The 26993-nt window shown below is 36.1% G+C and overlaps 1 protein-coding gene across 1 annotated transcript in view; it reads left to right on the forward strand.

The window, feature by feature from the left end:
- MAN2A1 (mannosidase alpha class 2A member 1) overlaps positions 1 to 26993 on the forward strand; it is a 164825-nt gene that overhangs the window by 82261 nt on the left and 55571 nt on the right. Inside the window, exons 11-12 of the mRNA XM_015073009.3 lie at positions 3548 to 3662; positions 4953 to 5020. Of these exons, the coding sequence (XP_014928495.1) occupies positions 3548 to 3662; positions 4953 to 5020 (183 nt within the window). The remainder of the gene's footprint in view (positions 1 to 3547; positions 3663 to 4952; positions 5021 to 26993) is intronic.

Below are 26993 nucleotides of genomic sequence, written 5' to 3' on the forward strand. Positions count from 1 at the left end.
ATTAGTTGACTTCAGTCCTTGAGAATACATTCAAGGTAATATCTTGATATAGTCTCAGTTTTCTTGTGGCACATATATTTGGCATCCGTTGAGGTTGAGCTGGGCTTAAAGTGGGAAACACTCAGTGGATGGTGATACTGGTTTTTCGCTCACAGAAGTCATTTTTGAAAGTAAGGTCAGATCCTCAAAAACTTAAAAACCATTTGCAGGCAAAGCAAATGGCCTTGGAATCGGTCCATGATAATAGTTCAGTCATGGGATCAGACGAACTAACTTAACTTGCTTTTTAGGGTCTGCACCACCCTCTCCATCCACTGTTCCCCCAGATCATGGGTGATTCACTCTCCTTCCCTGCCCTCACAACCCCCATCCTATGAGGCATTTAGAGGTTATTGAATCTGGTTTCCCTGCAAAACAAATACATTTATTATTATAAGTGAATATTTTCTAAAATAAAATTTCTGAAGAAATATTTTTCATTGGAAAATATTTTACTAATATACTGAGAGTACTATGAAATTAGTCCTTGTTTTGTTAGAAACAAGTATTCGTTTTAAATATATGTTGTGGCTACATGTTGATCTAAGAGCATAAGTAAAAGAAAAAAGTTCTTATTTGTATAATGAAATACTAATACTAACACAAAGAAAGGATAAAGACACACTCAATATATGGATTCAAAAATCTCTGTGAGATGTATTGTAAAACAAAACAAAAGCAAAACAAAAGTTGCAAAAACAGTGTGTATAACAATAAACTATTAAAAAAAAAATAAAAGTAAGGTCCGATCCTCCATTTTTTCCTTTTCACCTGCTCCTGCCTTCTTGGTTTATTGAGAGTTTAGAAGTGAAGGTGCTTAGATTCAGAGCAGAGTTTCTAAGAGGAAATAAAAAGTCATTCTTCTGCACTGTATACCTGCTCTCTCTGGCTGCCATATTGAAAGAGACTTGGGTACAGGTCATAGAGTTTTTGCTTCAGGACATTTTCTGTCTCGTAACCTTTCCAGAAGTCCTGTCATTATTTCTTCCGTGTTTGGTTACGCTTTTAGCGTATGAAAACATGCCGTGCAAAATTGCATCTTAGAGAAAAAAGACATAATAATTCTCAAATTGTACTTGACATTTGTAAATTTGCTTTGCGAGCACTTCACACTTCATTGAAAAGTCATACACAATTATCAAGTCATTAGCGTAGACATTTTAAGTAGAAAATTTCAAAACACAAGTTAGAGAATTACAAACAAAGAAGCAGCTAGCATTGGGTGTTCTCTTGTTCTTGACTGTTTATTCAGATATTGGCAGAAGTGTCCCTGTGAACAAGTGTATGAGTTAAGGATTACATTTGGCTGCTACTAATAACAACTTGAAACTGAATAAATTCTGTTCTTTTATGCCATATGAAAGAACTCTGCAGATCCTTGGTTCAGGTATGGCAGCTCCACAATGCTAACAGGGATCCAGACCCTTCTAGCTTTCTCTTCTGCCATCTAAGGGTGATTCATACTTACATTACTGCTCTCTCAACAGTAGATTGAATGTTTATAAAATGATAACGTGGAGAGCAAGAATACCTCATGGCTATTTGAAGGTTAATTCTAATCATGGCATGAAAAAATGAGTTAGACTGGGACACTTTGTGATGAATGTTCAGCTTAAAAGTGGATAATGTGGCTATGTAAAAGAGAAGAAATGGTAATAAGGTCAGCTACACAAAGATTTAAAATTCTGCCAGTTTATACCTTGTAATTAAGGTAGGTAGAAAAAAATGAACGAAGGGTGAGTATGAGGGTCCAAACATATAGATCAAACTATTCATTGAAACAAACATGATAATACCAGCTTTGAACAGCAGTAATGATAACAAAGGAGAAAACTGATTTCTAAGTGATGTTCTCTGAATTGTTTGATAATAATAGGATAAGGGCATTTTAGCAAATTAGAGGCTCTGAGAAATCCCACAATGCTGAAGTGGTGAAACATTAAAATTTTGCTTTACCCAGTGTTTCCCAAACTTATTTACCGTGTGTAGTCTTGTTTTGCCTTAAACAAAACAGCTTTATACATCCTGAGAAAGCTTTGGGGAATACTGTATCAGTACTTAGTGCTTATCTCATTAGAAAACTGTGTGTGTGCCTTTAGGATACAAACATTGATTTGTGGCATTCCCTCAGTTTAATTAGGACTCTTCAGTGTGCTGTAATACATATAAGGTTTTAGCTGATGGAAAACATGACTTTTATTCTGCAGGTTCAGACAGCCTAATAAAGATAGCTATGTAGATAATAAAAATAAACTTAGATCGAGGGGCTTGTTTCTAGAACTGAGTTGTAGCCATTCATATTGTCTCTTAATCTGGAGAGAACACTTGTTATCATCTAGGAAAACATTTGAATAGACTGAGAAGCTTAGCTGGTTGATGGCCTGAACTCATGTCCTTAAGACTTTAATACTGTGTATGTATAACACATTTACCTAGTTAATTAACTTACGATTGTGATCACTTACATCTTTGAAGGTAATCTCAATGCTCTGCAAAAAGAAGTTATTTCTGATTCTCTTACAATTTTTTTTGATGTTGTTGCATGCCAGCAAAAATGTTCCTAACGTATAGATGCAAAATTGCTTCCTATGTTGGGGAAAATGATATAATCACTTTAAAACATAATAGACTCCGTGGTTGATTAAAGCATGAGTCACCAAGTTTCTCTACAGATTTCTCCAGTGAGTTTACTTAGAGATAACTGTTCTATAAACAGGGATACTTGTTCTTTAAAGAAACAAGACTGAGCTTGAGAAAAACTTCAAACAAATTCTTTTCCTATGTGTACTGTTTCAGCAATAGCTGGTAATGTCCTAAGATTATATTCTGGAATTGATCTTGAATCAGTTGACTGGTATGCATCTCTTTGGTTCCTCTAACGTAAAAATACAGTTTGAATACAGTTAGCAATTTTAATGACCAAGAAAATTTAACAGGGACAAAGACAATTTCATTAGCCAGACTTGTGAAAACTTTCTCTTTTTTTTGAACAAGAATTTGAATTTTTTGAAGTGTGTATACTGATTGAATTTTGTGAGCAAGAGTTAAACTCATGTCTTCTCTTGCTATTTCAACACTTGCTAAAGAATTTTCTAAAGTATCAAAGTGCTTTTTTGGTAAGAACGCCTTAAAGCTGTTGGAGTGATCATGCAGGGTGTTATTATTTGACATGATATTCATAGAATGTATCAGCAGGTAAAAAAAAAAAAAAGAAAAAAGAAAAAAGAAGAATCATTTTGAATAAGTTTATGTGCTTCAGGTATGTCCAGAAAGTTTTCTACTTTAAATGAATCCTTATTAGTGGTATCTTGTGATTAACCCCCCTCCTTTTTTTCTCAGTACTTAATTGTGGGCAAAAAAGTATCAATTCCTTATAGGTTCATTATAGGTTGCACTTTGTGAAGACAGGATGAGAGTAATGGTGGTTTGGCCATTATTAAAGAAACTGAAAATATTGTATACAGATATTTGAATTACTTCTCAGACCAGTAACATTTTTGGTTCACAGACTCTTTCATTCCTTAATGAATTTGAAGAAGATAATCGGATATTCTGCACTACTTCTTATTTTGAAGGACAAAAACTCGTACAACTCTTACTCTTTTGATAACCTGCTAGACATGGTTAGTTGATATCTTTTATATTTATCATAAAAGTGTGTGATTCTTTTATTCTTAATTTGGAAAGGGGGATGAGAAGCTTAGTGAAAAGAGACATTAAAAAATTGTGATTTCCTTGTACTTAGAATTTATATCATTTTATATGAAATATCTGTGTGTGCTTCTTTCCTATCAGTGTGTCTGTATTTGTTTTATGGTGTATATTTTGTTCTGACTAAATCTAAGCATGAAAAATAAAATAATGAACTTACTTTGTTATGTGAAACATAACAGGCTTCCAAAACACTCTTAAGTGTGTTGATGATAATGTATTGTAAGATGATATGGTGAGATAACTGGGCATCATAATTAGTTATTTTTGCTTGGCTTAAATTAGAAGCCCCTTGGTGTTTGCACTGCTGCTGTAAATCCTTAATCTGTTCTTGCTGAACTTCAGTTTGAATGATCCTAAATTGTCTTCTGGTTTTAGGATCAGGCCATGGAGTGCTGTGGGCAGTGCTCAGATGTGTGTAACAGAAGAGGAGTGGTTGAGGAATTAGGAGACTAGCTTTTAGCCTCAACCTCTGAACCTGATCGCATGGGCCTTGAAAAAGTTGCTTAACATCTATGAGCCCTGTAAGATGAGACGATACCAGACATAGCTTATACTGTTGTTAGGATCAGATGAGCCAATAAAACAGAACATACTCTGAAAGGAAGAATATGCTATTCCACAGCAAAGAACAGTTGAAAAAAATGGTTGGTTGCAGACCTCTTGAGACTTCCACTTGGCGACTCAGATATTTTAAAATTGTAATTTTTTTTTTTTATCATTAGAGTCTATTATGAATGATAGGCTTTGAAATTTTGCATGTAATTGGAACTTACACATCTGGAATCAGAGATAATTTCAGTATTTTCATATACTGATGCTTGTAATCAAATTATGGTTTCATATTTTCATATTAAGGTAAAAAATCCAACAAATGGGCAAACATTGCATAGGATATGAATGAAACCTGTGATACAAAGGTAAAGTAGTAAAACTTTTTGCACAGTTATCTTTAGGACTCTGATTTGGTTCCTAATTGGAGTCTGGTCCCTGTGACATATGCCATCCTGAGATCTAAATGCACACACATATGTATGCACACACACAAGAATTACTTATCTTGAACTTTGATGGACTTTGTGTAGCTGGAAAGAGGATTTTTTCCCCATTTTACCCTTTTTAGGATTCTTGTAAGTACTGTTACATAGCTAATTTTGAAACTTGGGTTTTAAAATTAAAAAAATTTTTGCTTATTTTTATAGGATTTGAAACAAAGCTCACAAAGTTCTCTACCACAAAAAACTGTAATAACGCTGAGTGCAGATCCAAGGTAAATACATAATTTCTCACAAACTTTTGCTGCGGTTCTGACTTGACATTCTTGCTTTTCAACATTTTTTGCTCCAGCCAGTATATATTTTGAGGAAGTATTTTATTTAATCAATTTATTAATTGTACAAAGTTGTCTGAAAAAATGAATTTTCTCCCAGGGCTGTCATGTTCGGTGTTAATAGCTAACACAGTGCTTGGTACATTGATTGCTGAATGAACTATTATAACAGTATTTTTTACAGATATTTGGGATGAAATGGTAAATACAATTTATGGTTATGTTCTTTCTTAACTCATTGTTTTACTTACCTTATTTTCATTAATCCCTGATCCTGTTTTTAAAATGAAGGAAGAAACTTAATTATTAAGGATTTTACTGCAAACTGTTTACTAGTTATTTGTCATTGTGCTGGTCAGACTGTCTCATTTTAGCATTGTGGGTTTATGTTAAGGTAATTGGGAAGGGTGCTCCGGTGACCTAAAAATGGAGTGAATAATTGGTGGCTACCTCTCATTTAGAAAGAAATGTTTTGTGTTTTTATTGGTAATTATTTAACCAAGTCATCTGTTTTTAATAACCAAATATCAATAGATCAGTACCCACAATACCCAGATTCACAGTGTATTCTTATGTTATATAACTTTTTACTATCCAAGAAATTTAGTATTTAAAAATTGTAGGGTCAAAGAATAATTGTAAAGGATAATTCATAATTTTAGCTAGATATTCTTTATTGAGATTATTTAAAAATAAATGGAATAATAGTATTATAGAAAATACACAATTGCTGTAATAAAGTTGACATTTTGGTTAAGCATAGAATAAAGCCTTAGTTGGCTAAATTTCTTCAAGAAGTAGAGACTTAAAACATACACAGTTCATACCTTAGAACAAGAAGATAAGTATTTTTTAGTTACAGTAAAGTATCACTGAAGTAATGGCAAAGAAATCCTATATTTCTTTTTTTTGGCCAGAAAAAGAAGGGATTAACTGGAACAGATAGTTTATATCTTAACTTGAAAGTCCCTTCAGATTTTGTGTCTCCCTCTCTCTCTGTCTCTCCCCTGCTCCCACTCTGTTTCTCTCTCAAAATAAACATTAAAAAAAAAAAAATTAAAAAAAAAAAAAAGCAGGGGGACTTCTGGGTGGCTCAATGGTTAAGCATCTGACTTTGGCTCAGGTCATGATCACCTGGTTCATGAATTCAAGTCCCACGTCAGGCTGTGTGCTGACAGCTCAGAGCCTGGAGCCTCCTTCATATTCTATGTCTCCCTGTCTCTCTCTGCCCCTCCCTCCTCTGCTGTCTCTCTCTCTCTAAAAAAAATAAATAAACATTAAAAAAAAATTTGAGGGGGGGGCACCTGGGTGGCTCAGTTGGTTGGGCGTCCGACTTTGGCTCAGGTCATGATCTCATAGTTTGTGAGTTTGAGCCCCGTATCAGGCTCTGTGCTGACAGCTCGGAGCCTGAAGCCTGCTTTGGAATCCGTGTTTCCTCTTCTCTCTGCCTCTTCCCTGCTTATGCTCTGTCTCTCTCTGTCTCTCAATAATAAATAAATGTTAAATTTTTTTAATAAAAACATTTTTTTTTTTAAAGAAAGTCTTGTTGCAGTCTTAAAAGCTTTCAGATTGTCAGATCATGAAAGAGTAATGATACTGCAACTACTAAATGTTTTCTTTGTCTTAAAATAAGTAAATATTTGGGGTTACATGGCTATTTCTTAAATATTGTGCCCCTAATAGATTGTGGTATCCATAAATCTCTTTGGCTTTAGGCCTAATTCTCTTAACTTTTCCTCCTTTTTGTATTTTGGTGGGGAAAGATCTTTGTTTCTGCTACCATAAAAATATGTTATGCTTGCTGTAAGCAATTCATGCCCCTTCTGCACCCCATTCGTCTTCCTTTGGGTGCATGGAAGGGTGTGTGGGATGGAGCCACAGTGAGTGAGAAACCCTGTGGCTTCTCTTTTTCCTCTACTGTCCTTGCTTTAACTAGCAGTGATATTTAGTCCTACTTATGCTGGAGGAAGAAAGGAGATACAGGTGTATTAACTAAGGAATCTGTTTTTTGGCTCTGATATTGAGGAGATCTAATAGAATTTTTGAGACTATTAGTAAAATTGTCACTTTTTAATATTTCCTTTAAAACAGTTTGTATTTAAACAGTGTTCTTCATCTTAATATTACTTCTTCACAGTTCTTTTCTATCAAACGTCAGTGCTACTACTATTTCTGTGGTTAGGTGAATTGGGGCACTTAACAATTGTCGAATTCTTACTTTTATCTCTTTTGTACTTGAGGACCTCATGAATAGAACTACTTACTCTTCTGGTTTTAAAATCTATATTTTACTTGTTAGCCACAAATACTGAGTCACTCTCAGTAATATCACTGAAGAATGAGGAATGATGGTAACCTTTAAAATGGAAGAGTTTGATAGCTTTATTTAGCAGTTACTGAAAGTGAAATAAATGTTTGCACTTCTCAGTCTTTGAGTTAGAAGTTTCAGAAGTATGGTCACACATTTTTCTCATATTCTTCATGAATCTTACATAATCATCTAAGGCTTAGCATTATTTTTATTATAAGCATAGTTCTTATTTAAGTAACAAATTACTAATCTAACTAAAACATGCATTCTCAGTGAGGGAGACGTCCTTCTTAGGAGGGTAAAAATCGTCTTAGAGTTTGAAAAAAAAAAGTACTATTTTTTTAAATATATAAAAATAGCATAAAAATGGTATGTAACAGTGCATAACAGACATACATTTAAGTGTTATATTAAAATTGTATGAGGGGGATGAGTAGCAAAAAATGTCTCAAAAGAGTCTTCAAGGAATTATGATGTAAAAAGGATGAGAAACCCATAGTTTCTAAACCCATAGTTTCGGTAACACATGTAAATGAATTTGATCATGTTGTTGGCAACATTAGTTATAGCTATGTAACTTAACGTACTTTAGTTTGTGAGTGTTTAAAAAGTAGTCCATAATCTGCTCACAGTGATGTAATAGATGTCCATGTACCTGCTTGAGTCCACAAGGTTACGTAAGCTATTGTAGTGTATGCATTTGTAGTCTGTGTGGAAAGCAGGTACAACAAGAGTTAAAAGTTAGGGCACCCTGAACAAGTCATAAATTTTCTAGCCTTAAATAATCCTTAAACGCACAGAGATGTTTCTTTTTCTCTCTGCACACATAAAATTGCCTAAGGAAACAATTGTAAAAAGCTTTAATACAAAGATTTAGAGGATTAGGAGTGCAGAGGACATACAGGATGGAAGGTAAACTTTTGAGACATGCAGGGATTTCAGTCTTGTTTTGGCATTTGGTCCTTCAGGCAGGATGGAAACAAATGTTGCCATAGCTCAGGCCAGCAAGTTGTGTGTTTTGACAGTGTATAAAGGAATTTTTTTTTTTAAAGTGGATTATTTGAAATGCCACCAAGTATACAACTAAAATTACATTGAGATAACTTCTGTAAATCTGCAAATTTAATTTTTCAAGTAGAAAATTTTTTTAGTTTGAGAATAATTTATTCAAATCAATTATAATTTACCATTAAGTACTATTAATTTTAAGCCAGGCACTTATTGGTAAGGGATCTTATGTCTCTTTTGGCCCGAAAAAAAAAGGGCTTAATTTTAAAAGAAACCATCAAGCATGTGGAGATACAAAAGAAGTCAGTGCTTTGGACTTGGGTGACTTCAGACTACCAGATATAAAAAACACTTAATCCCACAAAAGGCACTTGATACCCCCATTGCCATTTGCTTGTTGAATGGTTCTCCCTGGATGGCTGCCCAGCACTTCTAATTTAATTTCCTCTGGTTTTCTCCATGCATACTTCCTTTTGGATCACAATCTTTATTAATAGTATCCTTCTCTTTTTGGTTGTCTAGGTTCTAAAACCCCAGAACCCACTTTGACTTCTACCTTTTCTTGCTCTTTAAGTGTCAGGGACTGGAGAGTCTTTTGGATTTTCCCCTCTACTCATCTCTGACATCCATCATCTCCCGCCTTCCTGTTACTTTTCGGTTTCAAGCCACTTTTTTTTTTTTTTACGTTTTACTTGAACCACTGCAATGCCTTCCTGCTCTTTTGTTATCAGTTTCTCTCTGCCTCTAATTTATTGCATGTAGTTGTCACAGGAATCAACCCACAGCAGAACCCTGAGAAAGTCACCTGAGTGAAAGCAGCAAGGCTTCTAGGACTTAGCCTCAGAAGTCCTAGGAGGTCCTTCCCACTACATTCTTAGTCAAGCAAGTCAATAAGGTCAGTCGAGATTCAAGGGGAGGAAATTCTTCTCCATTACATGATGTGAGGAGCATATATAGGAAGCAGAGGAATGATGGCAGTCATCTTGAAGTCTGTCTACTACAGTTTACCCACTGGCCACTCCAGTGCACATACCTACCATATGTACAGTATTCCCCCTCCCCTCTAGATGCCCAAAGTGTCATCCCATTATGACAGGGGCCCTAAATGGTCATCTAAATCAGGTCCAAAATGACTTACTCATATAGCTGTGAATGGATTTTGTCTTATTTCTGTCAGTATAATTATTTGAGGTTAAGTCTGCTAGATTGTAAACTCCTTGATGATAGGAACTATTTCTTTTATTTATTTCCCCCAACATACCTTCGGAAGTTTACTCAACATAGCAAGAATTGAATAAAGACTTGTTGAAATGCAATTAATTATTGATTGAAGAGAATATTGAACTTTAGACACCAGATGTGCATATGACATGGCTCACATTGTATGTGAAAATGTGGTATCCTGGCATATATTTTCCCTAAATAGTTCTTTCATCTAATATTTGGAGTCTGGATGCCAGAGGGTTTCCAAATACACTACTTCTGCAAGCAAAAATAAACAACAGTTAGGAAGAGCTTTGAATTTGCTCAACATTTGGACAACTGCTCACTTGAGATTTTAGAGTTTCATACCATGAGACCTGAAAAATTTTAGCTTGCATCTCAGCATCATTGTATTCTTACAGAATTAACTCTGTTGAGATTGCATTCTTCGAGGCTCTTTGCACTGAGTGGGTTCAAAAGATACTGAATGAGTTGACTTGATCAGATCAATTTTTACACATAAGACTTTCTGTTGTTGTTGACAAAGAGGATTTGCCTGATCCCACATTTTGTGTTTTTGATGTTATCACAAATAGTTCTTCTCACAATAATTACCTATAGTGTAATGAGGTTCAAGACTTGAAATCATTTTCTCATCGGTTACCATGTCATCAATGTATTTTTATACCAAGTCACACTCAGAAAGTATCTAAGAAAAGTATCTGATATCCCTAACAGTTGTTTCAGCTTAAGTTTTAAGTGAAGAAAAGGAGAGATAGAATTCTAACTGCTCAGATTCCGTCAGTGTTATCTATTATAATACAGACCTGGTAGAAACATTTGTACAGAACTGAACTGAGATTCCATGACTTGAACCAGAGTGGTTTTAATATGAACACCTGGAGTCTGTTGAGAGAGCCATGAACGTCAAGATGGAACTTGACTTGTGCCTCATGGCTTTTCTTGGGGGAGATTAACAGTGATACCTAGTGTAAGAACTGTGCTTGTTGCTCGTGGATTGTAATAGTGAGAGCTCAAATCTTGTCATGTACTAGAAAACTAGTACAGAAATACCTTCACCTTAGTTAGCAAGAAAATGTACAAAGTCAGGAAGATTGAGGATTTCCATTCTTGAAAATTGCGGGCTGCATTTTAATATTATCCTAAGGGAATTCAAGGTAATAATAGAATACATGATTTGACTAGGATTTGACACTCTGGACCTTTTGCAGGTTCTATTAGTATGAGAGTAGCTGAAATGTCCTTTTCTTTTAAAGCTCCTTTAGAATTTTCTTTTAATGGGGGAATTGTTAACTGACAGCAGTGGAGAATCTCAAAAATAAAAAACTGAGCTGTTCTAGTCTAGTGTAGGTCTTTGTGGGTATTAATAGTCTAGTCTGTTTAAGAATTAATACTCACTAATGGATTTGAAGGATGAGTTCCTAAACTCTCTTCTGAGTTGCTTTTCTGTTTAAGTATTAATTGCTTGTGAAAGGTTTGTGTATTTTCATCTGTTGCATCTGAATTATATTTTATTAATTTTGACTTCTTCAAGATACAGATTGACCAGTTCTCCAATTATCCAGAAATACATTTCAGGCTGTGTGTAATCTGGGATATTTTTAGAAAGGATGTTATATGGAAAAGACTTCAGTAGAATATAGTATATTACTTGAAGTAACTGAAAGTTTCTTAGGGAGTTGGAGATAGCTTCAACAGATATATTAGTTAATTTTATGTTAGAACTTATTTTAGAGCAATCGTGTGTGGATACCAACATCAAGTACTGTTTTTTGGTGTTTGCCATTCCAAATCAATCATCTGCCAGCTTGTATGTTGCCTGGTATTTCCCCCCCACCGCACCCAGGGAAATATAAAGGTCTTTGGGGGAGGGACAAGGAGAAAAGACTCTACCTTTTCCCATGATTGTCTTACTACTCTTAACATTTCTATTTTTTTATGATACCAGACATGATGAGTTATTAATTCCTGAAATACTGTTTCAACCTTACATTGACTTAGATGAATAACACCTATTATATTAAAAAACAAAAAAGTTGACACTTTCATTTTATGTGATGGCTGATTAGGGACCCTGAGACTGACTCTCTCAATTTCCTGTTGAAACTCATGAAAACAAAGATGATGATGAACAATCAGAGGAACACCAAACCTTGGCTTGACGGTCAACCTATTGCCACAATTTAAGATATCCACAAACTATAAAGTTGATCGACTAGACTGAAAAATGCAATTATTCACTGACCAGTGGTGAACAGTTAGAAATAAAAGCAACATTGCAGGTCTCTAGAAGCAGATATGGGGATTGATTCCTTTTCCTTTTTATAATGTCTACTCCCACAGCTTTGAAATTCTGGTATTTTACCAACCAGACAAGAGGACTAATATTTTAATACAGGGACAGTGCTGTTTTTTGAGGCTGTTAAGGAGATAGGTAGCTATTATTTTCATTCTCTCTGCCTAAGATTTCTGTTAACCAGTCTCCATTTAATTAGCCAACTAGATCAGTTGATTCTTTCCATTCCTTTTTGGTGCCCATCGTACCTTGACCTTGTCATCAATAAGCTGCTAGCTAGGGAAACAAGTATAATTCTCTCCCTCTGTAGTTCAGTTGAGTTGTATGATTATCACGAATCGATTATTTATTCCCAGATCAGTTGATCTTGTTACTTTTCTTGCATGATTTGATTACTTTTTATTAAACTGATGAATTATACAAAAAGTTTGCTTTTATACATGAAGTTGGAGATTTTCAACAAAGGTAAGTCGCTGATCGGTGAGATGCCTATAAAATATTTGGGAAGAAAATCATAAAGATGGAGAAGCAGTCTGTACTCCTGTTGCCTAATATTTTTTTTTAAATGTTGAAGTTCTTGGTCTACTTTATAAAAACCTAAGCTGGAAACCATACATGATCAATCACATGATCATTATGTAGTAGGTACGATCCAGGAATTAGTGGTCCCATAGTCAAAGTAGCTTTGCTGTTGTATCAGTAGATTAGGAAATTATATATATGTAAAACATACATGAATATGAGTTATTGAGTCATATATGTATAACTTTAAAATGTCCTACTTTACCTTTGACTTTCAAGTCAATTTTATCTCTTTCAATTAACAGATCTATTGCCAGCCTTAATCACAATAAGGGGGCTTCCATTGTGTCTGTATTTTACAACCAATTTGGAGACTCAATCTGACAGAAATAAAATAGGCAGAAACAAATGGGGAACTGATGGTAGAGCACTGACCTAGGAAAGTACCCATTTATGGAAATTGCTACTGACAGTGGCACAGGCCAGAAAGATACTGTGATATTCTTTGCTGAAGAAAGAACCTCTCCATTTGTTCACCAGAGCTGGCATAAAAGAATGAATACTACAGCCATAGCCACCTTGATTGATTGGCCTTTTGGACCTTCTGCATTCAGGCTACCTCTATGCATCTGGACTTCTATTCCTTATTTTATAATTTATGTTATTATATGTATATTATATTATTTATATATGTATTATATATATGGTAAAACTTATTCAGTGTTCTCCATCACTGCATTTTCTTTACCTCCTTCAAGCGTTATTAACAAACTGGTTATTTTATTTCTTTCTTGCTGTCCATCTCTCTTGCTAAAATATTAACTCTATGGTGGCAGGGAACTTACTTGCTTTTGAATCCCCTGGCAAATACTTGGCACATTATAGGTGCTCAACAAATACTTGTCAAAAAAAAAAAAAAAAAACTAATTCTGGAATAAGAGAGGGAGTTCAGCCAATCCCAGAATAAAGACCAAGGGTACCTTTAGCATACACAGAGTCTGGGTAGATGTCTACTTCTGAGAGGGTAGGGAAGTAAATGGAAAGTTACCATAGGAAACCTGTGCAAAGGCCCTACAGAATGACAAAAAGTAGGGGTACAAGAAGACTTGGGAGAACAATTTGCCTTTTAAAATGATTTGTAACAGAGACTAGGAAAACATTTCACAAAGACCTCTTTGGTGTTCTCAAAAAGTTTGAGTCATGATCTCTAAGAAGCCTGAAACAGAACGCGGAGAGCTGAAATAAAAAGATGGCGAGCCGGCATGGGGGAGCCACAAAAGGAAAGGTTATTGGTGGGGGTGCGATGAGAGAGCATCTTCATTATTCGTACTGAAGAGTGAGGCTGACATTGTGCAAGCGTGTCCAGTGATATGACAGAAAAAACCCATGAGACGCTTTGCCAGAATGCAGCGCCAAGGAAGACAAGTGGAAACAACAGGACAGAAGATGATAGGCATGGAAGGCAAGATTTTAACAAAAGACTTAGTGATTTTCTTCGGGAAAAAAATGGAGCAGAGGCAACGATCAAAGATACAATTGATGAAAAGTTTTCTGAGCCAAGAAGGTCTTGCTTTATAGATGAAAAGGGTGAAGTTCTGGGTAATACAAATGAAAAGAGAGTCACCCCTGGTGTGTCTTGCTAACTTAGTTCAATTAAAAGGAAAAGGACATATTGTAAAAGTACCCAAGCAAAAAGACAGATCATGTATAATATGGAACAAAAGCTAGACTGACTTAGGTTTCTTCTCGGTAATGACAAGTCTGTGGAGGTTTGAAATCATTTTATACTCACAGTTCTCTTTCGTATGTGAAGGCAACAAAAAAAGACATTTTCAAATATGAAAACACCTATAAAAATGTACCACAGGTACTCTTTAAAAATTTTCTGGATAAAGTCAACTCAGCTGACTACTGTGTGAATCAAAAGTAAGAAGGCACTGGAAGTAAGGAGATGTCATGAATCCAAATCATTGTTGTAAATTTGGTTACCGAAACTGAAGGTAAATGTGTACCCTAGAAAAATCTACAGGAATACAGATGTGTAGCTTGAGATTATGTTAACATCTGAAAGAGGTGGAGAGTCAAGAGCATATAAGAGATCTTAAATAAATAATTGTTTTGCCTCAGGAAGATTTAAAAGATAAAAGCTCCTGGTAAGAGTAGTATTTCCTACTCCATTGCCTTCATTTATTGTCAGCGTACTGTTGACTCACCACATGTATATCTCTATTGAGAAAAGTCTCTGGAGTTCTGCCCACGGGCCAGGTGGATAGCTCCATTGAGATGGCTCACTTGTACCTCCATCTCAGTGTTCTCTAAAACAGAACTCCTAGTCTCTACTCATACCCATACCCAAGCACTTCAATAAAATGTCAGCTTTGTCCTCCACTTATTTGGGCCTCAATTTAATTTTTTTTTAATGTTTTTATTTATTTTTGAAGGAGAGAGAGAGAGACGGAGCATGAGTGGGGAGGGGCAGAGAGAGGGAGACACAGAATTCGAAGCTGTCAGCACAGAGCCCGATGTGGGGCTCGAACTCACGAACTGTGAGATCATGACCTAAGCGGAAGTCATACGTTCAACCAAATGAGCCACCCAGGCACCTCAACTTGGGCCTCAATTTTAGAGTGAGCGTGTATTCAGTTTTTCATTAGTGGTCCCCTTTGATTCTCAAAGGTATATTCATTTGGATAATAAATTTCAGGATTGCCCTGGTCATCTTTGTCTCTTTTCATTCTGCTTTCTAAATGTATTGCAGTTTTGTCCACTTCTCCTTATCTTCAGTGCCAGTACCCTATTTTAGGTTGTTAATGTCTCTCCCCTCGATGATGGTGACACCTCAGTGGTGGGTGTCCCTCCCTCCTACATTTGTTGGAGGAATTAAATAAGTTTACCTATATGAACTTAATAGTATAGAATGTAGTACTTCGTAGGCCTATAACAGATACTAGCAATGATGTTCTAACTTCTCTGTTCAAAACTCTTCTTTTCTCCATTGCCTTAAGGATAAACTCACAGACTCTTTAACTTGAATCATGTGTCTGCATTTGGTGTCTCGCGTCATCTTTCACATCACCTCGGCCTGCACTATGTGCTTCAGCCCTTCAACTATCAATTCTCTTGACATACTGTGTTCTCTTACTTCTAGACTATTGCTGCCTAGAAACAAAACAAAACAAAAACCCTTCCCACCACATCCCCAGTCATATACACACACGCACGTACACACACACACACACACACACACACACACACACACACACACAAATTCCTGATTATCTTTTTAGAACTCCATTTAGATGTTACATTCCTGGAACCTTTTTCTGATACCCTTGAGTTAGACTAGGTGGCACTCTTACATGCTCCCATGTGACTATGTGTTTAACCACTGTTGTCCAACTTAGCACCTATGTAATATTCTGCTGAAGGAACTTGCTATAAATCCCATTAAGGCATAGGTTGGATTTTGCTCACCATCCTAACATGACACCTGGCAATCTTTCTGGAAGGTAACCTAGTAATATGTGCCAGGTGCATTCAAATTAGGCATTGCACTGGAAGAAATGTATCCTGCAGAAATAATCCTATATAGAGGTGAAGAGAACTGTGGGCAAAATATGTCTCTCAGCTTTATCATCCAAACAAGTACTTTAAATGTTTAAAATACTTAAATGTTCATCAATAACCAGAAGGGATTGGTCAAATACTCTTATGTTCATAAAATTCTATATGAAGTTTAAAATAATGCCTACATTAGCATATCTTTTTGTATTAAATTAAAGAGAGCATAGGTTTGGTAAATTCTGAGGTTTGAGCTTAAGTTTTTATGAAATCTGCCTTTCAACTTCCATGGAGAAAATGAAGAAGACTTGCTTGAATTGAAGACGTTACAAATGGTTGAATGAAATGAGGAAGAAGTGCTTCATATGGTGGAGGTGTTTGCTGAATTGGTAACTAAAAATTCAGGTAGAGAAGGTAGCAATTATGAGAAGTTATGTGTAGTATTTGATAGGCAGTTAAGGACAGATTTAAAATTAAGCAGCCCTCTAAGGAAAAGTATGTCTATAGTGATCAATCTTTATGGGAAATTTTTTGCATTAGAAGAATCATCTTGCATTCAGTGCTATCTTCTCTTAAGATGAATATGAGTTCTTGGTACTTCAGCATCGTTTCTTGTGGGTATAGTGTTTCTCTTCAGATTGTATTCAACTGCAGATAACGAAAACCTTACTACATTGGCTTCACAAGAAAGCAGTTTATTTTTCTTAGGTATGAGTTTCAAAGTAGGTAGTTCAGGACTTGTGATGTGTTCCCTGAGGTCATTAAAGGACTGGGCCCCTTTTACCTTTCAGCCCTGCCTCAGCCTGTGGCAGTTGTTCTCATGGTCTCAGGGTTGTGCCTGCTTCTCCAGACGTAGCATTGTGTTCCAGCTAGGAGCAGGAGGAGGAGCAGAGGATGAAAGTTATGTCACTTGAGTCTGCTGACTTTTATTAAAGTGAAGATACAATAATTTTCTGGGAAGCTCCACTTTGTGAATTCTAGTTGCATTTCATTGGCCAGGACTGTGTTATGTGGCCACCTCAAGTATGGGGAATCAAGGGCTTTTTTTTTTTTTTTTTTTTTTTTGTAAGTTAAAGTTATTGTCATCCTCAGTAAAAGAAAATATGAAAACAGCTTGTGGGTAGGCAGCTAGCATGATCTACTCATTAGGTTCGTTTTCTAGACCCCAGGCTAGCTACTGTGTTTTCTGATCATTGACTACTCTTCCTTGTCCTCGTCAACTCAGACTAGAGTTGTGTTGTGTACACTGTAGAAACAGATCTGCACTGAATAAATCAGTCCTGGGTGCTAGAAGCTTCTTAAAAATTTGTTCTCGGGGCGCCTGGGTGGCGCAGTCGGTTAAGCGTCCGACTTCAGCCAGGTCACGATCTCGCGGTCCGTGAGTTCAAGCCCCGCGTCGGGCTCTGGGCTGATGGCTCAGAGCCTGGAGCCTGTTTCCGATTCTGTGTCTCCCTCTCTCTCTGCCCCTCCCCCGTTCATGCTCTGTCTCTCTCTGTCCCAAAAATAAATAAACGTTGAAAAAAAAAATTAAAAAAAAAAAAAAAAACTTGTTCTCAAGACTCTTCTACCAGTTAGGTAGAAAAATCATATCCCACACAATTATTAAGAAACAGGTTTCCCATTTATTCCAAAACCAAAACTTAATTAGATACTGCAAAATAAAGAATTGGAAGAAAGTAAGAGCACATATGTTCTATTGGGATTAGGGGTGTTCACATATGAAGAAAACACAGTATTCTTAAATGTTCACTGTTTCTTAGTGATCTATTTAGGACCATGTTAAAATATACTTATTCCCTAGTTCAGATAGTCATTCGATGACAGATTTATTTTGTGTTCTTGCCTTGTGTAACACTGTGCTGGGATGTGTTCATGTTTTCCTTCTTTCATTTCCTGTTGGTTTTTGTTTGGTTTTGGTTTTGGGTGGGTTTTTTTGTTTTGTTTTCTTTTGGCTCAGAACCTACACAGATAGGATGTCTGCTGTAAGTAGTCTATGACTTGGACTGCTGTATAGCCTACCTCTAAATAAAATCCTCAGTCCTTTACCTGAAATCTTTGTGAATTCAGAATTTTTAAAATTTTAGGAACTTAATATGAATATATGGCATATTGCATAAATAATATTTTGGTCTGGGACAGGGCTTATCAAATAACTTAAAATTTCTGAATATTAAGATCAAGTGGAATAGGTTTTGCCACCAAAAGAATTTTGAAAAACTTGATTTTCAGAGTTTTTTAGATTTTGAAGATAGAGATTATAGATTTACACAGCAATGGTTTGGAGGAATTATTAAGTAATTAGTTAAAATAATTAGCAAATTGCCTAATAAAGACACAGTACAGCAGAAAGTACCAGAACTCTCTCACATCAGATTGTAATTAGCATCGTGCTTGAGTGCCTCAACTTTTCTTCTTTGTTCTGCTTCCCATCCCTTCCAAAAATTGAAAAATGTCTGTTTCTTAAGAAATTTTTTCAAGTCAAGTAGTGCTGACTCTTCGCCCATGGTATCACATTCTGTAAGCACAGAGGTATGTAAGTGTTGACTTTTCTTCTTTGTAAGAGTCCTTGCCTTGACTCTATTTGTCTGCTAGTGCTCTAGCTTCTTGACTATGCTTTAGGCTTCCTCATTATCAGAATTAAAAAATAAATTCTTAATGCTTTCTTGCACCTCCTGAAATAATACCTTTTACACGTCTTGCATTAGGCAGTTTAAAGTTTGTAATAGGCAACTTTAAATACTGTAACTGTCAATTAATTATATACATTTTTGTTGCCATTTAGAAGTTTGAAGAAATGTTTATCAGTAGCCTGCTATCATTCTCACATAGTGATTTCTAAATGATTTACAATGTGGATGGAATTTGTCTTCTTACTGCTTTCAGGGCATGGTATCTTAAATCATTCTTTTCATCAATTTTATGTGAACTTGAAAAGAATCTTCCTTCCCGGGCTGTTATAATTAGTCTACTGTGATTTTATTCCTAGGTACAAAATTATTTTAGATTTTATTAGCTTTAGATTTTATCTGTGGAAGTGGTTGAACAGACTGCATTTGAAATGATAGTTTTAAGTTTTATTTCTTGAAAAGCAATGGCAAAGTAGTTATGTGTTGAGTGAACACCTGCTAAATTGCCTGGTTAGTCTGTGTTTTAATTGCTTTTTTATTGTTTATTCTTTAAATCAAACTTTCTTAACTAGCTGTGTGGTTCTAGTTTATTGTCAAATTATTATACAGTGAATTAAGTTTATACAAGGTGTTTTAGTTGCATGGTTTGTCTAATGAAATTAAAGCGATTTTGTTTGTTGCTTCCAACATCTTGCAATTACCCCATCAGAGATCATAATCAGGAAAGCGCAGACGATGGAGAGGAAAAATATGTGCTCTATACATGTTGGATTATGGTGAGATTTGCCTTACAGTGTAAAGGCAGAGTTACCCTGGGGATTACCACCTACAATCTAGGAAGGATTATAAAAATTTCCAGTTAAGGTAGTTGGAAATACATTACTTTGTGGAACCGAAGAAAAATTTTGGAAAGGAGATGAGACAGTGCCAAAGAAAAGCTGGCATTAGTTTTGGTGTATCTGCTGGATAATGCAAATCATTGAGGGATTCTGTTCTGTTACTGCTGTAGTGCCAAAGTTTTTCCCCCTGTTGGAGTTATAGAATGCACTATGGAAGTGATAAAGTAAATTAAATATCTGGAATGTGAGTGACTTTTAAAAGTGATGTGTATTCAGGTGGGGAGAGGTGATAATTCTACTAGAGAGAGTCCGTAGTTTGTTTTTCTGATTTCTTGCACATTTAGTCTTCTGTTCTCTCTCTTCTTTTCTCTCCATGTCCATCCTGTCTCCTGAAATTACTAAGATACAGCTAATTAACTCAAAGCAGTTCACAGGAAAGACTGAAGTCTGAAGTAATATGGCATATTTCAAAGTCTTCTGTTCTTCTGAACAAGATTTTTTTTCCTTCTAAATGCAGATTAATAAAGCGTGCACTACAAGAGGAACAAGGAAAAGGATTTTAGTGAAAGTATCCTGATCCTGAAAAAGTCAGGAAGGGCTTCAAGCCCATCTTGGACTTCAGAACACTTCACAACTTTGTGGTAAAAGAAAAATTTTAAATAGAGCCTTTGGACTTATTTATTTCATCCTTATTTGGAGAGCAGCATTATTTTATTTTATTTTAGGCAAGAAAATTGTATGTGTAATTAGGCTACCTTTCAAAGTAAAACATACCTGGGTTTTAGGGTTTTTTGTAGGTGCTTAATATATACTCAAAGTATCATAGGTAGTTGGATGGCTTGTGTGTTTTTCTTCATGTGTTCTTTATCCCTTGTGACATTGTGTTTGCCTTCACTGTGAGTGATGTTTTTTCCAGTGTTTGTGTATCTTCAATTGGTTCATTGGATTGTAGAGTAGAATGTCTTTCCCAGGACCAATATTGTGTCTAAAAGTGTTTTGAAAGTAAAAGTGGCTTGTGTTTTGTTCTTTTCATATTTTTACCTCTTATATGGTGGCTCACTAGCACCAATAATAAGTTGTTGTTGTTTTTTTCTTTTCACCTACAAACCTCACACAAGATAGATTTCAGTTGTCGACAAAGACATACGCAGTGAATATAAACGTATTTGCCTTGTCTGTCTTTAGTAACAAAACAACTTTATTTTACTGCATTAACTTTTAAGGTCTTTTTATTTGTGAAAATCAGCCTGTTTATGTAGTATGTGTTCCTCCAAAGTTACAGCGTTACAGTTATTGGAGAAATGAAATTTTCTCCCAGTAGATGAAAATTACATTTTGATTGAACATCATTCCTTATGCAGTCACCCATAAATCTAATGTCTTATGCTGTCTTTTCAGAAAATGGCTACAGATGTGATTTCTGAAATGACAAGAAAATAGAACATCTTAATGTTTTAGGTAAAACAGATGGTATTTTTGTTTTAGGCGAAACTTCTCTCAGAGTGAAAGCAACTTAATTGGTGACAAGACTCTTAGGGTCAGCCAAATTATGTACAGTTTTTGTATCTGTTTCTTATTATTGCTTTAGTATCAAAGGTTTTAGAATAGTTGGAAAGGAGTACTTATCCTTCTTATTGCTATTTTCTGTTATGCACTGGAAATAGTTGTAAGATTTTTCAGGACTATTTAAAAGTTACAAAATTGCATGTTGATTCTACTTTGGTTATATTTTGGCTTTTAGAAGTGCTTTTCCCGTTCCTGAAATAAGCAGTTGTACTTTTGAAAGTTAACACTTCAATTTATAATGTTGAATTGCAACTGTAAGTACTGTCTGCAGAGATAATATCTGATAACATTTATGGTACTCTTTTGTTTCCATACCACTGAGCTTTGAGCAGATTTCATGGTCATGCCTAGAAAGAGCACACTATTATGAATGGTCTGGACCAAGAGTCAAGGGCTTATTCTAGTCCCACCGCTGTCACTAACTAGCATCTTTTTCTTTGAAAATTTAATTCCAGTCTCTACATGTGTTGGGAGAGAGGGGGGCTCAAGTAGGTGATTCCTAGGGTCACATCCAGCTAACATTGACTTTCTTGTCTGTTTTTTTTTGTTGTTGTTGTTAGTGTTTTTTTAACGTTTATTTATTTTTGAGAGAGAGAGCATGAGAGGCAGAGGGGCAGAGAGAGAAGGAGTCACAGAATCCGAAGCAGGCTCTGGGCTCTGAGCTGTCAGCACAGAGCCCAACACAGGGCTTGAACTCACTGACTGTGAGATAATGACCTAAGCTGAAATTGGACGCTTAACCAAATGAGCCACCCAGGCACCCCTCTTGTCTGTTTTTTTAAAACATAAATCGTATATAAAGCATTCATTTGGGCAAACACCAGGAAAGGAAGTTTTTGGGTAGAAAACTCAATTCTGGAAATTAAGCACGTTTGTCCAGTTAACGGGGACATAGGAAACTATTTTCCAGAATATCTCCACTATTGCAAGTTGGTGACTTATTATGGCAGTTCCCTTCCTACCACCTCTTAGAAAAATTAAGTACAGACTGAGGGAACAGCACGTGTTGGCCCTGTAGCAGCTCAGGAAGGTTAGCCTCATTTTCACCTCAAAGAAACCCCTTTGAACCACAGTCCTGCCATTGGAGGTGGTTAGAGGGTTCTTAGGTGTAGGCTTTTCACTGGGATGGATACAGAGCTCTGATGAAGCAGCATTCCGAGAGCTTTGGGGACATGGGGACTCTGATAGGACTCCGAGTGCTACAGATGACGCAGCTGTATTTCTAGCACGTACACTTTGAGCGTCTTTCCCCCCCTGGAGAGAAACAGGACTGCCTTCTGCAGTCAGCAGGAGTTGGATTGCTTGAGTTTCAATCCTGGCTCTGTCACTTAAATGGCTATGTGCCCACGAGCAGGAGGATACCAAACCACTCCTACACATCTGTAAAATAGTCCTGATTCTAGGACTTCGTAAGTTAGTTGTGAAACTGAAAGGAGTTAATTCAAGTAAAGTACATACTGAGTGTGAGGCAGTGTTCTAAACGCAAATTAAGTGCAGCTGTTGGTGTTATCACTATTATTGTTATCGTTGCCATTATATCTGAGAAACCCTCCACCACCTGCCAAGTCAAATTGACTTTGGGTTAAAAATAGCAAAAATATTTCTTTAAGGTACAGTGCTGTTGCTGATTTACTGCTTTGTCGATTAGTATCACAAACAAGCATAATTCTCAAAGTAATTATTTCCTACAGTATAGCTTTCTAGAATATTTGCTTAACAATATCACAGACTTTTCAATGAAACTAAGAACTTTTATTGGTAATATTTTGTGGAATTCTTGGATTTGAGATAGAAGGGTTTCTCAGAAATTAAATACTTTAGTAGACAATAGCAATTTTAGGTCCTGCTGTCGTCATATTGTTTCTTGAAAGACTGCTTTGCATTTGGATTCACTCACATATTCAGTGCACTTGTAGACTTTCCTTTTGAATCCTGTCCTTGGGCAGATGACTGTTCATAGGATGATAGATTCAGAATATTTTTTGTCCATAAATTTTAAGAAAGTTATTTCTCCTAAATATAGGAAAAAATGGTGAAATAATCATGTGTTAGGAAGATCAGGTAACATTTATACACTATTATATTCAAGTATAATCCTTATTACTGAGAAAAAGAGTGTTCTGTTCCTTAGTGTTCAATTTTTTTTGCCTCTTAGATGAGACTATGTTTGTTACTTAATCACCTGGAAGCTTTCAGAAAACATCAATTTTTTAATTTTTTCTTACAAATATAAATTCCATTATCTGGTAATTGAAGAGAAGAAAGACTTATTATATAGTTTCTAGAGAAATTTTTATGGGGAAAACAGTTAAGTATTTGCCTGAGAAGGCCTCATTTATAAGATTAGAAAGATGTTTAAACTGGGAGGCCTTGGAACTTACATGAAAAATCTTGTGCATGTGTGCATTTCTCCAGTGAGTGGGGTCTGTTTAAGGTTTTCAAAGATTAGAAAATAAATATAATTTTTAAAAAGCTGGGAATAACCACCTTAGTCTCTGCAAGGGACTGTCAGTCATTTGCTTCTCACAAAGTACAGGTTTGGGGTTTTCCTTATTTGCTTTCTCAGTAGTGTTTGCTGTGGCCACCTGTGCTAGGACGGTGGGATTGGGCCACATCAGGCCTGGTGGTCAGTGGATGAGGATGTGGGAGGACATCTTCCATGGGAGAGAGGGTCAGACCGCTGGATATACTTCATTGCAGTCTTTTCCTTGGGCCCAGTTCCAAAGACCCCAAGTTCTTCTCATTGTTCTTTGCCCACCCCCACCCTGCCCTACTTTCCAGACCTCAAGATTTTCTTTATTTTGCTTGGTGGTACAAAGTCTCATTCTTTGTGAAACCAGAGTTTAGCCTTCATTTTCAAGAGGAATAGTGTAACCTGGTGTTAGTTTCCTATTGTGCTGTAACAAATTACCACAAACTCAGTCTCTTAAAAAAGCACTCATTTACTGTCTTACACACAGTCTGGAGATCCGAAGTCCAGAGTCCGTTTCATGGGCCTCACGAAGTGTTGGCAGGGCTGGTTCCTGCCACAGGCTCCAAGGGGAGGATCTCTTTCTTTGCCTTGTTCATCTTCTGCAGGCCGCCTGCATTCCTTGGCCGGTGACCCCTTTCACACATATTCCAGCCTCTTCCCGCTTCTGTTGTCATGTGGCCTTCTTCTCAGTTGGACCTTCCTCTGTCTCTCTAATAAGGACCCTTGTGATTATATTGGGCTCAGTTGGATAATTCAGGAAATCTCACCATCCCAAGGTGTTTAATTGAATTGCATCTGCAAAGTGTCTTTTGCCATATAAGTTATTCATAGGTTCTGGGGATTCGGATGTGGACAACTTGGGGGAGGGGAGTATAAGTGTTCTGCCTGTCGTACTTTTGAAACCTAATTTTTGTATTTCCAGGGAATAAGTGGATTCTGAGTTTGGGATAATGAATTTCAGAGCATCAAAATAAATCTATGTAGATGTATCTCAGGCACCTCAAATTCAAGAAGTCTGAACCTGGATTTACCACCTTCACCTTGAAAGCTCCTCCCACTACCCAGGTGGTAGTTCAATTCTTCATTAATGGCACCACCATATCTATCCCACCCTAACTGAAAACCAGGAATTGTGGTAGATGGTTTTTCTGGTTTTACTCAGCCTTCTGCAAGGAATCCAAAAAATTTTACTGACACATTATCCTGCCTGCTTCTCAGATTTGTTCTTTTTGCATTTCTACTACTTTTGTAACTTAGGTCTTCACCTTTCCTACCTGGGCTGTTATGGCCACTTGCTTGGTCTTCCTGCTTTTAATCTTGACTCCTTAAATTATTCCTCTACCTAGCAACTAGAAATATCTATTCAAAATGAATCTGACCATGTTAAACCTTTTAGTCACTCCCTATAACTAATTGGGTCTGTGCACCTTATAATGATTTAAATATACCCACTCCTCACTGTGACTTAGTGATTTAGTTCCCCTTCTAGCTCATATATTGATATTTTAGAAGTTCACCTTACTGTGTAGATTTTAGTGGTGTTGGATGGCTTGTATGTCCTGAAAATAACATCCCTTTTCTTGTATCTGTGCTTTTATTCTTAGAATTTTTCTACCTAGATTGTATTTCCCTACTTTTCCTTTACCTGGCTATCCCTCCCCTGCCCCACGTTTAAAAAGGTTCTTGTTTATGTTGTTGTTGTATTTTTCTAACTACTTAAAAAATACATACTTGATGTAGGAAATGGTTTTACATCCAAAGTATTAAGAAGTAGTTGCAGAGTATTCACTAATAATACCAGAATCTAGAGGAAGTACCTTGTTAATAATGTAAGTTTTCTTTTGTTGAATATACTCTATTGTTAAATATATCTGTGGAATTTGTAATTTCAAATACTTCTCCTTTCAGAATTTCATTCAGTTTAGTCGTGATGTATTCAGTTTCTGTGGTGAAATTGTTTACCTTTTCATCTCTTTATTCATATTTTCATCTTTACTTGGACATATTAATAATTATTTTAAAGTCTTTTCAGTTAACTCCCTTACCTGGATCATGTGTGGTTCTAATTCTTTTGTCTTTTTCTCCTTGGTGTTTAATCATGTGGCTCTGTCTTTTGGATGTCTTGAAATTTTATATCAAGTAGTAGACACTTACATAGGTTCTAGAAAATATCTTCTTCTAGGAAGCATTCAGTCGTCCTCCAATCAAGCACTATGCTAAACTGAGGCTAATTTATATCTCGTTTGTCTAGCTCTCCAAGTTTTCAACTGATAGTCTAGTATATTCTATAGGCACTACTCCCTGGTGGGTTCTAAAATGTCATGAGATGTCTCTGCTCTACTTTTCATAAGTTTTCTGTTTAGGCTGTAAGCTTCCCTTTCTGTGCAGCACCCCAGCGTTTGGCACATGAACCGATGAGAAAGCCAAATGTACACTTGAAGCCTCCTAAGCTCCGGCTAAGTGCTTTTTGGCCTCTCGTTCCCACCGTGATCCTCCTCTAGGCTTTTCATGGAACTCAGCCTTTCCCAGTGCTGAGAATTGGCATGTCCCAGGGTAAAAATGGCTAGAGAATGAAGCTCACTTCTCTGAAGTTCTTTTTTCTCCTCAGCAGTTCCTGTTGCTTTCAAGCAGATGATTACCATATTTATCTGGGTTTTCTCGTTGGCCATAGAATTGAGAGCTCTTGTCTGTCAGCTACTCCATCTCTCCTAGAAGCTGAAGCAACATTTATATTCCAACTTAAATTTGATAGTTGGAAAATGTTCACTTTTTCTACTTGGCTGTTTATGTTGCTATTGATTTTGTAAGAGCACTTTACAAATTTCCCAAATTTGATTTTCTGTTTTTTATTATTCTTTAATCTTATTTTTAAGATAGAAAATGCTTAAGCTTTTGTTATCAACTCTGCTAGCCTTTCACTTAGCTATTTTTTTTTTTTTTTTACTGTTATGGTTACAGAGACCTCTATGCCACAAATGATACATTTGTTTTTTTTTTTTCTACTAATCTTGTCATTGTTTACATTTCTCAATTTTTTAAATCTAGAATCAGTCCTGGCATATTGCTTTAGTGTGTCTGTTTAACCATTTTGTCTTGCCTGTCTATTATTATAGGTAAATTACAGGATTTTCTTGCCCTCTTTTTCCCAACAGGAGGATTTCAGTGGGATTTTGGTTAGCAACACGTAAGATTCATGAATTAATTTTGGGGAAGTTGGTTGGTTTTTGTTTTTTGTGTTTTGTTTTGTTTTGTTTTGTTTTTTTAATTTTTCCCTCCTAAAATAAATGTCTCTCCATGTGTTCATTTTTATGTCTCAGTAAAGTTTTATAATTTTCTGTATATGCAGTCATTTTGTATAAAGCTAATTTCCTATTTTGTATATTCTCCCGATTAATTCTTAATCATCCTGCCACCTTTTTGTGTGTGTCACAGGATGCCCTGTGCATACTTTTGTCTTATTACTTACCCTATTATATTGAACTTAAC

The sequence above is a fragment of the Acinonyx jubatus genome, chromosome A1, assembly GCF_027475565.1.
Source record: "Acinonyx jubatus isolate Ajub_Pintada_27869175 chromosome A1, VMU_Ajub_asm_v1.0, whole genome shotgun sequence".
NCBI classification, from domain to species: domain Eukaryota; kingdom Metazoa; phylum Chordata; class Mammalia; order Carnivora; family Felidae; genus Acinonyx; species Acinonyx jubatus.